The sequence below is a fragment of the Papaver somniferum genome, chromosome 8, assembly GCF_003573695.1.
Source record: "Papaver somniferum cultivar HN1 chromosome 8, ASM357369v1, whole genome shotgun sequence".
NCBI lineage: Eukaryota > Viridiplantae > Streptophyta > Magnoliopsida > Ranunculales > Papaveraceae > Papaver > Papaver somniferum.
This window is the reverse complement of record NC_039365.1, coordinates 1,835,355-1,851,813: the sequence shown is the minus strand read 5'-3', so window position 1 is coordinate 1,851,813 and position 16,459 is coordinate 1,835,355. Positions and strand designations below refer to the sequence as shown.

The 16,459-nt window shown below is 36.5% G+C and overlaps 2 protein-coding genes across 2 annotated transcripts; one reads left to right on the top strand and one right to left on the bottom strand.

Annotated features, from left to right (window-relative positions):
* The first annotated feature begins 1,092 nt into the window (after positions 1 to 1,092).
* On the top strand, positions 1,093 to 11,540 carry LOC113304164 (LRR receptor-like serine/threonine-protein kinase RCH1). The gene is made up of 21 exons (XM_026553223.1): positions 1,093 to 1,219; positions 1,287 to 1,425; positions 1,675 to 1,746; positions 1,830 to 1,895; positions 2,151 to 2,221; positions 2,311 to 2,374; positions 2,472 to 2,543; positions 2,643 to 2,714; positions 6,160 to 6,302; positions 6,370 to 6,508; positions 6,755 to 6,826; positions 6,910 to 6,975; positions 7,231 to 7,302; positions 7,384 to 7,455; positions 7,552 to 7,623; positions 7,723 to 7,794; positions 10,786 to 10,857; positions 10,934 to 10,990; positions 11,083 to 11,180; positions 11,268 to 11,319; positions 11,489 to 11,540. Exons 1-21 carry the CDS (start codon positions 1,093 to 1,095, stop codon positions 11,538 to 11,540), a joined length of 1,722 nt encoding a protein of 573 aa, XP_026409008.1.
* Positions 11,541 to 13,100: 1,560 nt separating this feature from the next.
* On the bottom strand, positions 13,101 to 15,695 carry LOC113301522 (subtilisin-like protease SBT1.9). The gene has a single exon (XM_026550293.1). It carries the CDS (start codon positions 15,635 to 15,637, stop codon positions 13,355 to 13,357), a length of 2,283 nt encoding a protein of 760 aa, XP_026406078.1. The 5' UTR covers positions 15,638 to 15,695; the 3' UTR covers positions 13,101 to 13,354.
* Between the last annotated feature and the right edge of the window lie 764 nt (positions 15,696 to 16,459).

The following is a 16,459-nucleotide window of genomic DNA, read 5'->3' as shown; positions in this document are numbered from 1 at the left end:
GGTCAATGGTCAAAGTTCACAACTAATCAATTATCAAAGTCAATCTACGGTCATCCATCAAAGTCGGTCAACTATCGAAGCAAAGTTTCCAGCACGCTGCCAGCCAGTTTTCAGCCATGTTGCCAACCGCGCTGCGATCCAGATTTCAGCCATGTTGCCAATCGTGCTGTCATCTAGCCACCATCCATGTTGCTAGCCATCCGGTCTCCAGTTATTTTTCAAGTCAAGGGAGTCTTCCAGTAAAAGATCGACAGTCGCAGTCAACATCAGAAAGTCAAACTTTCCAGTCAAAGTCAAGGTCGTTGGTCATACCTGCTGCCCCATGTCAATTTGGCTCATTGCACCGACCTAGTACAAAAACCCTGAAAGAAGATTCTGGATGACTTGCTGGCCAAATTGCTTCCATATGAAGTTTATCTCGAAATTAGGATTTAATCAAGATATTCAACACTATAAATAGAGGGAATCTCAACCCAAAAGGGACACACCCTGATACACAAAAATACACCAGAAAACCCTAAAATGATCAAATCATTGTAATCCAAACATCAATAAAATATCTTTCCCTACGAGGACTCATCCGTGGATGTAGAAAAAACATGTCCAACCACATTAAATTCTTATTTACGCTTGTTTTGTTTAAAACCCTAATTTTCACCATCATAACCAAATCAATTGTGAGAAATATTTTTGGGTACAAACAACCCTGTCTTCGTACTAAATTGATAAGAGTTAAGTACTTGAAAAAATGGTGAAGAAAGACTCGCGTATGCTTGTTTGAATATACGTATAAAATGTTGGGAGTACTCTATGGACCATGGTAAACCTCTATGGTAAAAAAAAATAGGTAAGAGTTAAAAGCTAATTTTGGGAGAACCTCCGGTGATACCATGGTACTAAAAACTTCAATGATGCAGAACAAAAAAAAAACCTAAAAATACGGGAAAGAAAGGCACTATCAGAGATCAATCAATACTACAACTACTTCTTCTACTTAAGTCCCATTCTTGCATGTTCTTCTTTTACTGAAAATCTTATTCTCTCCCATTATCTTGAATTTTCTTTTTCTAAAGCAGTACACTATCATTAAAGATGAAGAACAAACTTCAAGTGTATCTGATATTCTTCTTCTTCTTCTCTGTAACTAATAGTTTCTCAGTTGCTTCTTCATTGTCTATTGAAGGTTGGATTCTTCTCCCGCTTATTGACAGTAAAGAAGGTTTGTTTTTGTTTTTGTTAGTTTTTTCTTTTTTTCTGATTTCTCAGGGTTTTCATTTCATGTGTAGGACAAGCTTTGAAATCAATCAAAGCGTCACTTATAGATGTTGACAATGTATTGCACGGTTGGGATGAAGAAGACAACAAGGATTATTGTTCTTGGAGAGGTGTTCAATATCTTGAAAATACCGTTTCCGCAGTTTTACTGTAAGTCATTTTTTCTAGTCTTTTTGGTTTTTTTTATTAGTAATTGAGTGGTTTAGAATGATAACAGGAATTTGATTTTTTTACTGTTTAAAAGGAAACTATCGAATTTGAATCTTGAGGGAGAAATTTCACCTGCTATTGGAAATTTGAAGAATTTAAAATCTATGCAAGGATTTTTCTTTTCTCCTTTTAGTTGTTTTTAATGTGTATTGTACTCATAGTTGTCTTCTGTCTTATAACTTTGTGAAGATTTTTGGAAGGGAATCGTTTAAGTGGACAAATTCCAGATGAAATGGGAAATTGTCTAGGCCTGCAATATCTGTGAGTACTCTTTAGTATCTATGATTTTATTTCTTAAATTTAATTTTCTATCCCTTCAACAATATTGTTGATTTGTGTTGCAGAAACTTAAATGGAAACTATTTGAGTGGCATACTGCCTCCTAAGATTTTCAAATTAACAAGCCTCTGGTACTTGTAAGTATTGTCGAGTATCTGTCATGCTAGTTTTCTGAATGTTGTTCCATTTCTCAGTTCCTTATTTTAAACGATGCCTATAACAGAGATGTGTCCGGAAATAATATAAGCGGCTCAATCCCGGAAAACATCGGAAGTTGTACAAGTCTTTTCTACTTGTAAGTTGCTTTATCTCTTCCACTTTTTCAATTGTTTCTTGATACATTTATCATACTCAAGTTAATGATATACATTTCAATATGGCTTCAGGGATATTGGAGGCAACCAGATCACGGGGAAAATTCCTTCAAGTATTGGTTTTTACAACATTTTGGCTTCTTGTATGCATTGTTTCTCTACTTGTTTCCCTTACTTTGCTCATGTATTTAATACCATTTGTATACACTTCGATATGGTTTCACCGATGCAGTAGACAATGAAGTTGTTGGGGAAATTCCTTACAGTATTGGCTTTTTGCAACAATTGGGGTTTTTGTATGCATTCTGTCTCTATTTGTTTCCCTTACTTCGATCATGTATTTTATACATCTTTTTTGAAAATAACTGGGTAATTGGCTGTTTTATTCACTAGAAAACTTCAAGGTAATAGGCTGAATGGGAAGATTCCAGAGGCAATCGGTTTGATGCAAGCCCTTGGCCTACTGTATGTACTAACTCTGTTTTTTAAAACATAATTGTACACTAAAGAGCTTGGATATTTCTTCGCCTTATTATTTGTCTAAAGGGCTACCGTAATATGCAGAAATCTCTCGTCAAATGATTTCGAAGGACAAATCCCTTCCGAGGTTGGGAGAATTATAAATCTTGAAACACTGTAAGTCTAAATATCTTTGATTTTTTTACCCCCTATAAGGTATCTCTAAGCTAACATACTTGGGTATGAGTCGCACGGATCTTTCTAGCAACAATTTTTCAGGACGTGTGCCGTCATCTTTGATCTAGACCATCTGCTTACCTTGTTAGTAGAATTCCCTTGCTCTGATTATATTCAATATTTCAAGGGAAATACTTTGGAGTTAACTTGTGCATTTTTAACTTGTAGGAACTTGAGTAAAAACCATCTTGACGGTCCTATACCAGCTGAATTTGAAAATCTCAGACACATCCAAATTTTGTGAGTCACAGACGACCAATGTGTTTATCATAAAAACTACACTTAGCTAAGTCATTCAATCCTTGTCAAAACTGATCCTATATTAATTTGTATCTTAATACTGAATAGGGACATGTCATCCAACAATCTGTCAGGAAACGTCCAGCAAGAGTTTAGTCAGTTGCAGAATCTCACATTGTTAAGGATCGAGCAAGAGAGAGGAGAACATAAACGCAGAAGCATAAAAGACTACATTGATATAATTCGGTGTATCTTTCTCATTAATTCTAGCTATTTATACAATCACAAGACTGGCTCTCAAGGCACAAGACTTGACTCTCAAGATATTCCCAATATAACTCTCACAACATAAATGCATATCTCCTAAATATAGACTCTCATATATTATTTCCTAATACCCTCCCTCAAGATGGAGCATGTAGATCATGAATGCCCATCTTGGACAAAAGAAATTTAACTTCGGTTTTCTTCTTTCTTCTTCTTTTTTTTCAACGCTTTTGCGAAAAAAAAATCTTCAGACCGTAGTTTAAGGACGTTTCGGTCCCTTCATAGTTTAAGGACATTAGGTCCCATTTTCGGAAGTTTAAGGACATTACGGTCCCATTTTCATAGTTTTAGGACATCTCGGTCCTCTTCGGAAGTTTAAGGACGTTACGTCCCATCTTTGTAGTTTTAGGACATTACGGTCCTATCTTCTGAAGAATACTTCTTGTACTCTTGTTTTCTTGGTTTCTTCGATAGAATACTTTTGTACTCTCTCGACAACTCATAGGATTTCAACCTATTATTGTTGTTCTTTTTCTCATCACCTCTTGGTGATTGTTTTCTTTTCTCTTTTTTTTTTTCTTTCTTCACAACATGAATGTTGTTTCTTCTTCTCTTGTTCCAGTCACGCTATTTTTGCGAAACCTTCACACTTTTTTTTTTTTTTTAAGATTCTCTCACAATCTTTCTCTTCTTCTGCCACAAGCAATAACTAACACAAAGTCTGCCACACTTTGTAGGATTTCCAAATTTCTGCACAAACTCTTCAATCACCATGTTTCTGCCACAATTCTTCTTCTTAACCATCATCAATTCTGATTTCTGCAACGTCTCTGACTGAAACCGTCACACTTCTTTACTGTTACAACTCTTTGGTACGTTTTTTTTTTTCTGTTACGCTTCTGTAACAATTCTTTAGTAACATCTCTGTAATTGTGATTGCTCTTTGTAACACCTCACATAACACGTACTTTGTTTTTTTTTTTTTTTTTTTTTTTTTTTTTACGGCTTCTTACCTGATCTTAGGGTTGTGAAACCCTAAAGCTCTAGCAAACGTCGTCCCATGACCGAGCAACCACCACCTGCCGTACACCTTCGATAAACACCAACTCCATTACTGGCATCAACAACAGCATCACCACAACGTTGTTACTCTTCTCTTCATCACACACTCCTTCTATCAATCACGCATTATCAGTGTCTCATCATCACAATCACTCGAGTTCTTAACTTATGATCATCATCGCTGCCGACAAATCTTCCATTCAATGGAAACAGCTTCGTTAATGGCAGCAACAACCTTTTTTTTTTTTTTTTTTAATCTAACACGGGCTCGAGCTTTCCCTGTCAACAATAGGAGCAACCATTCTCTTTGCAACTCATCAATCGCTGGCAACAACTCAAACTCCATCACCAAGCTCGTTAATTAAGCTCAAACTGACCAGACTAGTCAGTTAACCTTAGGTTGCAACCAACATATCCCTGTAAACCAGCGGAACCAGTTCTCACCTGATTTTTAGGTCGTCTTGAAAAACTAAATCGCCAGCAACATCGCACCATTAACTGGCAGCAAATCTTCCTCGCAGTCTACTTTCTTGCTGTCGCACACAGCCTCAAATATATATTGCTGCAGCCATCTCCGTCAGCAACAATTTTCTTCTGTCTTTTTTTCTTCTTCGAATCTTCTCTGCAACATTATGCAGCAGACTCCACGGCTTTCTTCTTCTTCATCTGTCCATCAATCAACGTCGACAACACAACACCATGAGAATCATCAACAATGCCAGAGATCCAACAGTAGCAGCAGCATGTCCCTATCTTTTCTCGTTCCAAAACCACCATCCTTTTGTTTGTTCAGAGAACCCTAATCCTTCGTAACCAGTCACGATTTTCTTTCTTTTTTTTTTTTCCTTTTTTTTTTCCTTTTTTTTTTTCTCTTTTTTTTTTTTTTTTTTTTAACGAACATGAATTTCTTCACTAAAGAAAACCTAAACATCATGAATTCTCTAAAATTATCTAACTCTCTTCCTCTCCTCTCTCCCTCTCACCTCGCTCTGATACCATGTTAAGGATCGAGCAAGAGAGAGGAGAACATAAACGCTTAAGCATAAAAGACTACATTGATGCTTAATTTGGCTCATTGCACCGACCGACCTAGTACAAAACCCTGAAAGAAGATTCTGGATGACTTGCTGGCCAAATTGCTTCCATATGAAGTTTATCTCGAAATTAGGATTTAATCAAGATATTCAACACTATAAATAGAGGGAATCTCAACCCAAAAGGGACACACCCTGATACACAAAAATACACCAGAAAACCCTAAAATGATCAAATCATTGTAATCCAAACATCAATAAAATATCTTTCCCTACGAGGACTCATCCGTGGATGTAGAAAAAACATGTCCAACCACATTAAATTCTTATTTACGCTTGTTTTGTTTAAAACCCTAATTTTCACCATCATAACCAAATCAATTGTGAGAAATATTTTTGGGTACAAACAACCCTGTCTTCGTACTAAATTGATAAGAGTTAAGTACTTGAAAAAATGGTGAAGAAAGACTCGCGTATGCTTGTTTGAATATACGTATAAAATGTTGGGAGTACTCTATGGACCATGGTAAACCTCTATGGTAAAAAAAAATAGGTAAGAGTTAAAAGCTAATTTTGGGAGAACCTCCGGTGATACCATGGTACTAAAAACTTCAATGATGCAGAACAAAAAAAAAACCTAAAAATACGGGAAAGAAAGGCACTATCAGAGATCAATCAATACTACAACTACTTCTTCTACTTAAGTCCCATTCTTGCATGTTCTTCTTTTACTGAAAATCTTATTCTCTCCCATTATCTTGAATTTTCTTTTTCTAAAGCAGTACACTATCATTAAAGATGAAGAACAAACTTCAAGTGTATCTGATATTCTTCTTCTTCTTCTCTGTAACTAATAGTTTCTCAGTTGCTTCTTCATTGTCTATTGAAGGTTGGATTCTTCTCCCGCTTATTGACAGTAAAGAAGGTTTGTTTTTGTTTTTGTTAGTTTTTTCTTTTTTTCTGATTTCTTAGGGTTTTCATTTCATGTGTAGGACAAGCTTTGAAATCAATCAAAGCGTCACTTATAGATGTTGACAATGTATTGCACGGTTGGGATGAAGAAGACAACAAGGATTATTGTTCTTGGAGAGGTGTTCAATATCTTGAAAATACCGTTTCCGCAGTTTTACTGTAAGTCATTTTTTAGTCTTTTTGGTTTTTTTATTAGTAATTGAGTGGTTTAGAATGATAACAGGAATTTGATTTTTTTACTGTTTAAAAGGAAACTATCGAATTTGAATCTTGAGGGAGAAATTTCACCTGCTATTGGAAATTTGAAGAATTTAAAATCTATGCAAGGATTTTTCTTTTCTCCTTTTAGTTGTTTTTAATGTGTATTGTACTCATAGTTGTCTTCTGTCTTATAACTTTGTGAAGATTTTTGGAAGGGAATCGTTTAAGTGGACAAATTCCAGATGAAATGGGAAATTGTCTAGGCCTGCAATATCTGTGAGTACTCTTTAGTATCTATGATTTTATTTCTTAAATTTAATTTTCTATCCCTTCAACAATATTGTTGATTTGTGTTGCAGAAACTTAAATGGAAACTATTTGAGTGGCATACTGCCTCCTAAGATTTTCAAATTAACAAGCCTCTGGTACTTGTAAGTATTGTCGAGTATCTGTCATGCTAGTTTTCTGAATGTTGTTCCATTTCTCAGTTCCTTATTTTAAACGATGCCTATAACAGAGATGTGTCCGGAAATAATATAAGCGGCTCAATCCCGGAAAACATCGGAAGTTGTACAAGTCTTTTCTACTTGTAAGTTGCTTTATCTCTTCCACTTTTTCAATTGTTTCTTGATACATTTATCATACTCAAGTTAATGATATACATTTCAATATGGCTTCAGGGATATTGGAGGCAACCAGATCACGGGGAAAATTCCTTCAAGTATTGGTTTTTTACAACATTTTGGCTTCTTGTATGCATTGTTTCTCTACTTGTTTCCCTTACTTTGCTCATGTATTTAATACCATTTGTATACACTTCGATATGGTTTCAGCGATGCAGTAGACAATGAAGTTGTTGGGGAAATTCCTTACAGTATTGGCTTTTTGCAACAATTGGGGTTTTTGTATGCATTCTGTCTCTATTTGTTTCCCTTACTTCGATCATGTATTTTATACATCTTTTTTGAAAATAACTGGGTAATTGGCTGTTTATTCACTAGAAAACTTCAAGGTAATAGGCTGAATGGGAAGATTCCAGAGGCAATCGGTTTGATGCAAGCCCTTGGCCTACTGTATGTACTAACTCTGTTTTTTAAAACATAATTGTACACTAAAGAGCTTGGATATTTCTTCGCCTTATTATTTGTCTAAAGGGCTACCGTAATATGCAGAAATCTCTCGTCAAATGATTTCGAAGGACAAATCCCTTCCGAGGTTGGGAGAATTATAAATCTTGAAACACTGTAAGTCTAAATATCTTTGATTTTTTTACCCCCTATAAGGTATCTCTAAGCTAACATACTTGGGTATGAGTCGCACGGATCTTTCTAGCAACAATTTTTCAGGACGTGTGCCGTCATCTTTTGGTGATCTAGACCATCTGCTTACCTTGTTAGTAGAATTCCCTTGCTCTGATTATATTCAATATTTCAAGGGAAATACTTTGGAGTTAACTTGTGCATTTTTAACTTGTAGGAACTTGAGTAAAAACCATCTTGACGGTCCTATACCAGCTGAATTTGAAAATCTCAGACACATCCAAATTTTGTGAGTCACAGACGACCAAATGTGTTTATCATAAAAACTACACTTAGCTAAGTCATTCAATCCTTGTCAAAACTGATCCTATATTAATTTGTATCTTAATACTGAATAGGGACATGTCATCCAACAATCTGTCAGGAAACGTCCAGCAAGAGTTTAGTCAGTTGCAGAATCTCACATTGTTAAGGATCGAGCAAGAGAGAGGAGAACATAAACGCAGAAGCATAAAAGACTACATTGATAATAATTCGGTGTATCTTTCTCATTAATTCTCTAGCTATTTATACAATCACAAGACTTGGCTCTCAAGGCACAAGACTTGACTCTCAAGATAATTCCCAATATAACTCTCACAACATAAATGCATATCTCCTAAATATAGACTCTCATATATTATTTCCTAATACCCTCCCTCAAGATGGAGCATGTAGATCATGAATGCCCATCTTGGACAAAAGAAATTTAACTTCGGTTTTCTTCTTTCTTCTTCTTTTTTTTTCAACGCTTTTGCGAAAAAAAATCTTCAGACCGTAGTTTAAGGACGTTTCGGTTCCCTTCATAGTTTAAGGACATTAGGGTCCCATTTTCGGAAGTTTAAGGACATTACGGTCCCATTTTCATAGTTTTAGGACATCTCGGTCCTCTTCGGAAGTTTAAGGACGTTACGGTCCCATCTTTGTAGTTTTAGGACATTACGGTCCTATCTTCTGAAGAATACTTCTTGTACTCTTGTTTTCTTGGTTTCTTCGATAGAATACTTTTGTACTCTCTCGACAACTCATAGGATTTCAACCTATTATTGTTGTTCTTTTTCTCATCACCTCTTGGTGATTGTTTTCTTTTCTCTTTTTTTTTTCTTTCTTCACAACATGAATGTTGTTTCTTCTTCTCTTGTTCCAGTCACGCTATTTTTGCGAAACCTTCACACTTTTTTTTTTTTTTTTAAGATTCTCTCACAATGTTTCTGCCACAAGCAATAACTAACACAAAGTCTGCCACACTTTGTAGGATTTCCAAATTTCTGTCACAAACTCTTCAATCACCATGTTTCTGCCACATATTCTTCTTCTTAACCATCATCAATTCTGATTTCTGCAACGTCTCTGACTGAAACCGTCACACTTCTTTACTGTTACAACTCTTTGGTACGTTTTTTTTTTCTGTTACGCTTCTGTAACAATTCTTTAGTAACATCTCTGTAATTGTGATTGCTCTTTGTAACACCTCATATAACACGTACTTTGTTTTTTTTATTTTTTTATTTTTTTTTATTTTTTTTTTATTTTTACGGCAGTTCTTACCTGATCTTAGGGTTGTGAAACCCTAAAGATCTAGCAAACGTCGTCCCATGACCGAGCAACCACCACCTGCCGTACACCTTCGATAAACACCAACTCCATTACTGGCATCAACAACAGCATCACCACAACGTTGTTATACTCTTCTCTTCATCACACACTCCTTCTATCAATCACGGCATTATCAGTGTCTCATCATCACAATCACGCTCGAGTTCTTAACTTATGATCATCATCGCTGCCGACAAATCTTCCATTCAATGAAAACAGCTTCGTTAATGGCAGCAACAACCTTTTTTTTTTTTTTTTTTTTAATCTAACACGGGCTCGAGCTTTCCCTGTCAACAATAGGAGAAACCATTCTCTTTGCAACTCATCAATCGCTGGCAACAACTCAAACTCCATCACCGAGCTCGTTAATTAAGCTCAAACTGACCAGACTAGTCAGTTAACCTTAGGTTGCAACCAACATATCCCTGTAAACCAGCGGAACCAGTTCTCACCTGATTTTTAGGTCGTCTTGAAAAACTAAATCGCCAGCAACATCGCACCATTAACTGGCAGCAAATCTTCCTCGCAGTCTACTTTCTTGCTGTCGCACACAGCCTCAAATATATATTGCTGCAGCCATCTCCGTCAGCAACAATTTTCTTCTGTCTTTTTTCTTCTTCGAATCTTCTCTGCAACATTATGCAGCAGACTCCACGGCTTTCTTCGTCTTCATCTGTCCATCAATCAACGTCGACAACACAACACCATGAGAATCATCAACAATGCCAGAGATCCAACAGTAGCAGCAGCATGTCCCTATCTTTTCTCGTTCCAAAACCACCATCCTTTTGTTTGTTCAGAGAACCCTAATCCTTCGTAACCAGTCACGATTTTCTTTCTTTTTTTTTTTTTTTTTTTTCCTTTTTTTTTTCTCTTTTTTTTTTTTTTTTTTTTTAACGAACATGAATTTCTTCACTAAAGAAAACCTAAACATCATGAATTCTCTAAAATTATCTAACTCTCTTCCTCTCCTCTCTCCCTCTCACCTCGCTCTGATACCATGTTAAGGATCGAGCAAGAGAGAGGAGAACATAAACGCTTAAGCATAAAAGACTACATTGATAATAATTCGGTGTATCTTTCTCATTAATTCTCTAGCTATTTATACAATCACAAGACTCGGCTCTCAAGGCACAAGACTTGACTCTCAAGATAATTCCCAATATAACTCTCACAACCTAAATGCATATCTCCTAAATATAGACTCTCATATATTATTTCCTAATACACATGCTTGTAAGGCCCTGATTTTTCTTTATGCTGCGGAAACTATAGTCGTATAACTAATGTTTTGGAATGCGGTGTTCCATCTCAATTCTCAGTGTTGCATGTCTTCTGCAGGATTCTAACAAACAACAGTTTTCATGGGGAAGTCCCATCTAAATTAACCAACTTTTCTAGACAAGATAACCAGTAAGTTTTTTTGCTATCATTTTAGTGGGTTAAACTCATGAACTTCTACACTAAGTCAGTTCTTGTGCGGAAACAGGGATCTCTCAGAAACATTTTTCTCAGGCCGCGTTCTTCCTAACAAAAACTTCTCAAGGTTTGCAGGTGAAAGGTATGGTATCTTTGTCCTGGCTAAAGTTAGATTAACTGATGGGTTTGTTTGATTTAAAAATTGTTCAATGCTGACAGTTTTTCTGTTAAGTATGTTCTGAATCCTTTGCCATGTGGCAATTGGTCGGAATCATGTTTGGGACCACAAATTGAAGATCCCATTGAAGAATCCACAGGTATTTTGTGATAGTGTTGAGTATGTGTATCAAACATTGATTTCCTGTACCCATTTCCTAAAGCTAGTTTTATCTTTCAATTTACAGGTCTTCCCAGATCCCGGGTTCTGTTAATAACTTTCAGTTGCATCGCACTGTGGTTATAGTTGCACTTATACTGCGCAACCTAGAAAGTCTATTTTCCAAGGAATGTGGTGATAATCAGAAAACACTTGGAGGCATGTCTCCAATTCACATTTTATTCTCTCCTGCTTACACATTCAATCTGTCTAGCTAGTTGTAGTGCTTAACACATTCTACTATTTCAGGTGCACCAAAGAATCCTTAGCTCCTCCACCAGGCTCAGTACCATCTTTCTAGACGAACGACCTCAGGTACCAAGATGCGTAATCAAGTGCATATCCTGGCATATGCTAAATTGTGCAATCGTTAGTACTATGGACTCTTTGAGTTTCTCTAAAATTTGGAGAGGTTATTGTATCTCAGAACTCCTTTTTCTGAAATTTGGAGTGGTAATTATATCTTAGAACTCCTGGTGAACTGAATTCTAGTTGTAGAATCTCTGGATATTCTGAATACGTATAAATAAGTCTCCCGTCTTTTCATGTGTCGTATAAACTCCGCAAAGAATAAACACGGATCAAGGAGTTTGCTCCTATGAGTAGACAAATCTTAATAGCTTTGACAGAGGTAAGTTCGTGCATAACGGATCCATGATCATCAATCAGTGCAACAACAAATGTGTAACTGGAATCTACCAAATCCCGTCAATTATCACTCGAAAGTCCAATCTAAAGCCAACATCATAAGAAATGATCTTTTCAGACTTCACTAGTGCAAGACTCGGTTATGCGCTTTTCATGTTTCTCTTAATTTTCTTTCTTGTCTTTGAGTACTTCAGCAATATGTGGAAGAAGCAAGTGAAGCTAGCTAGGCTAGTCAAATAATTCTCCGCTCCGCATAACATTTTAGCATAACTTAATAGGATATTTCATGGGTTCTAACCTTTATTCAACGTCTCAGTAATGGGCGTATTTGGTTGTGTCAGTAATGTATATCCTACTGCATTCATCATCTCACTGCAGCAAAATGAAGTATCCAATAGTAACTTGACAATTTTAAGTGAAAGCTTATTATTGTAGGCAAAGAAAAGGTAAATGAAGATTCACTCCATTTAAATTCTGATAAACATGTTTGAAGTCGAACTAAAACATAATAAGTCTTTTGTTGAATAAAAACATAAGAAGTCTTTTAAATTTTGATAAACATGCAACACCTACTAGGTGTACTCAGGTAACAAGTCTCTTGCATACACAACTTCACCAGGGATCTATGCTACGTAACAACAGCAACAAGAAGAAGAGGATTAATGGAATTCTTTTGTTGAATAACACTGAGTTTTTTTTTCCTTTTGTACATTTCCCTCTTCTAATAATGTTTTTATTTTAAATGAATAACAATTATTGTATAAACATTATCAAGATTGAGCAAAATTCAACAAAATCAAAAGAAAGTGAGGAACCTTCTAATCAAACAAACTACAAGTGAATAGAGTTTAGTAATTAATTACTGAACTGAAAGGTCAAGTCTAGTCAAGAGCCAACCTAGAGTTTTGAAAAATTAGAAATCACTTTAAATGCGTTATGCTTCTTTCGGATTTACATGTCATTGCTAACTGCACAGGATTTATTTCAGATTCTCTCGAAGAATGTATTAGCCATTTGATTTGATAACGCACTTCAGTGTGGTTTAGCTGGATAGAAAATATGGGTGAAAATTTAATTTTTTTCCAGCCGTTTAAATAGACTATTGGTGCCAATGCGAAATTAAGAGTTGTAGCATGATGACCTTGTAGCTACTGGGAAACCGATAATTACACCCCTATGATCTGAAGTGATAATCAACACACAAATAGTAAGAACACAGATATTATTAAGGAAGAGGATGATATAACAATGGAGGTTATATGAAACCCAAGCTTTAGAACTCACACAACTTTCTATTAATTCAAGACAATACTTAGACTATCAAAGATCTCGACCTAATAGAAATAATAGAGATGAATAACATTTCCTATTACTTTTAACCTTCTTGCATCACTTCACCGTCCATTATCATGGTAACGCTGAAAATGCCAGAAGATGATGGGGTTCGTGAAGAGAGATCAATGTTTATTAATTAGTAGTAATTGGTACCGAACTAAGTCTAGTAGCAACAATGGGACTTCTCACAACATATTTACCTCCAACTTCAACCCAACTAAGAGAACAATGGGAAACAACTTGTTTCATCATTTTTGGCCCTTCTAAAGAAACCTTAAAACTTTGTTTCTCATATTTTTCTTTGAAAACCAGTGTTTCAGGAGTCACAGTCACTTGAACTCCGTCCATGGGTGTCAAGTTAGCTGTATAAGTGAACGCTCCATTCCCGACATTTGTCACTGTCCTCTTAAATTCTTGTACGACTTTAGTATCCGAAGACGAATCGTTGACGTTAAAGAAGGCAATGAAAGATGGGTAATTGATATCCAAAGACGGGTTCTTCGAACAATTGTAACTAGTACTAGATCTCCTTGTAATGGTTTGAATTTGTTTTGAAGTATGATTCATCGAACAAAGAAGGTTAACATAATCTTCAGCATTTGTGTCATATATAAGCCCAGGATCCATGGCTTTGTTGGGATTAACATGACCGGACCCCATAGCAAGAGGTGAAGCAGGTTGATAATTATCTCCGATATCCTTTATAAAACTGTCACTATTGTCTACGGCATCGGCTGTGGTCATCAAGGCGGACCGAATAGCGGCTGAACTCCATTCAGGATGTACACCTTTTAGAAGTGCTCCAATACCTGCCATGTGTGGGCAAGACATGGATGTTCCAGATAAGAGAATGTAGCCGCTGTATGGCCATGCTGCTAAAACTAGAGTTCCAGGAGCCATGATATCCGGTTTCAAGACACTAGGGCAACTCGGTGATGGACCTCTAGAACTATAGTCGGCTACCCTTGGTGCTGGTTCATTTATCCTTCTACCAACACGAGTCTTTTGAAACTGTAAGCTGGCTCTTGGATTTGAACTCATCTTTATGTAGTTTAAGATTGATTGACCGTCTTTCGGGTTTATGAAAACTGCTGGAAATGAACTTTCTAAAAGGTAGTGTATGAGAGAACTGTTGGAAATGAAGATACCTCCAGCAACAATACCATTGTTTACATTATCGACTTGTCCGACAACTGAATCATCTGTGGCCACACAAACAACGATTTTAAATCCGACTTCCTTCAAATCCTTTGTACTGTTGCATGTGTTCATGAACATTAACGGCGCTTCACACAAAGATGAATTTGGCGAGTAAAGAGTTGAACCAAAAATCGTAACTCCATTACTTAGAGTTACAATTCCGTTAAATTCACGATCAATGGTACCTGCACTTACCGTAAGCACCCATGGTATTCCGTTGTGTAAAATTCCAAACTGAGGGCCTTCATTGCCGGCAGATGTTGCAACGAAAATTCCTTTCTCCATTGCTGCAAAAGTAGCAATAGCCACAGGGTCTTCATACAAAGGGACTCCATCTATACCAAAGGATAAGGAAATAACATCAACCCCATCTGCAATTGCTTGATCTATAGCAGCAATAACATCAGATGAGTATGCATCTTCCTCCTCCCACAGTGCCTTGTACATAGCGACGCGGGCCATTGGTGCCATTCCTTTTGCTGTCCCATTGGCATATCCGAAGGACGATACACCTTCGACAAAACTCCCTGCAGCAGTGGATGAAGTATGTGTCCCGTGTCCTTCACTGTCTCGTGTTGAATTCATTGTGATTGTTATATTTGGGATATTACTAATTAGACCCTTATTGAAGAATCTAGCTCCAATGAGTTTCCTATTGCACATCGAAGAATTGAATTCAGTTCCCTCCGTGCATTCTCCCTTCCATCTAGATGGAACTTCACCCAGTCCTTCGTCACTGTAACTCTTACTCTCAGGCCAAACTCCTGTATCAACTACACCAATTATGACATCTTTGCCGTAATTTGATGTCGGCCATGCACCATAGTTGGAATTTAAATTTAGAAACTGAGGAGTTTGAGTTGTATCGACCCGAACAGGTAAATCTCGATGCGAAGAAACAAAACCAGGTAAGTTTCTAAGTGATTCTAGTTCAGCTAATGAAAGACTTGCACTGAATCCATGCATAACATTACTATAAGTATAGATAATGTCCATAGAATGGGTAGTGGTTGATATTTTTGGATGATGGCGAATAGAAGATAGAGCTGAAGCATACCAATTATGGTGATCAGAGAAAGCTTTTGGCATAGCAGATAAGTCCATGTGCACGATATATGTGTCGGATTTCGCCCACATAGATGTGAATAAGTGTAAGATGGTGATGAAGAAGAACCAAATGAGACACAATGAAGTTGAAGAACTAGCAGCAGCCATGGATAAAGAGTGAAAGGAAAGGGTTGAAGCTTCAATTCATATGATTTGATGAGATACCTCAGAGTATGGGAATGAAATCAACTTAGTTCTTATAAATGTCAGCTTGCGGGATTACCTTTTGTCGTGTGATAAGTTAGAGAGATAAAATTAGGACCCATGCCAGATGGGCCTATAACTAGCTCCCTATGAGAATTTTATCCAAACAAAAATGTAGTGTAAAGATGTTTTATAAAGGGACCATTAATTAAATACCCCTAAAATATAAGATCTTCATAAATACTCCTGTCCATTTATTTAAATATCCCTAAAAGGTATATTTTAAGTGGATAATGAAAATGAACTAATATTTTTTTGGATAATGAAAATGAATTAGTATGTTTTTGACGCGTGAAAACGTCACCCTACTTGTGAAGACCCCTGAAAAGAAGGGTATTTATACAATGTCCACTTTTATAAAATGATGATTATTTTTTAATATGGACTTTGTCATTTTGATATTATCATTCATTATTTGGGTGGTCTTTTCATCCCATTACCTTAACCAAACCGGCGGGGGTGGCACTGGTGGGTTCATATTCTGATCAAGACCCTTCTTCATTTTGGTGGACTGGAATTGTTTTGGATATTTGACATCTGATCTTTCTGATAACTTCTAGTTAACATGTGAGACAGCACTGAAAACAATGTATATAAAAAAAGTTGTGGTTTCGGATGCAGGGTTGAAATGAACAAACTTGGACAAAAATGACTCCTCCTAAATTGGATATAATCCATCACGGTAAGGATGGAGCTGTCCTTGGACATGGGGTTTAATACTTGTCT

Excerpts from the sequence above, each read along its gene's own strand:
- LOC113304164 (XM_026553223.1), top strand. The coding sequence starts at position 1,093 with ATGAAGAACAAACTTCAAGTGTATCTGATATTCTTCTTCTTCTTCTCT. Across the intron at positions 2,544-2,642 it reads ATGCAAGCCCTTGGCCTACT|AAATCTCTCGTCAAATGATT; the intron begins GTATGTACTAAC and ends CGTAATATGCAG. Across the intron at positions 11,181-11,267 it reads TCCCATTGAAGAATCCACAG|GTCTTCCCAGATCCCGGGTT; the intron begins GTATTTTGTGAT and ends TTCAATTTACAG.
- LOC113301522 (XM_026550293.1), bottom strand. The coding sequence starts at position 15,637 with ATGGCTGCTGCTAGTTCTTCAACTTCATTGTGTCTCATTTGGTTCTTC.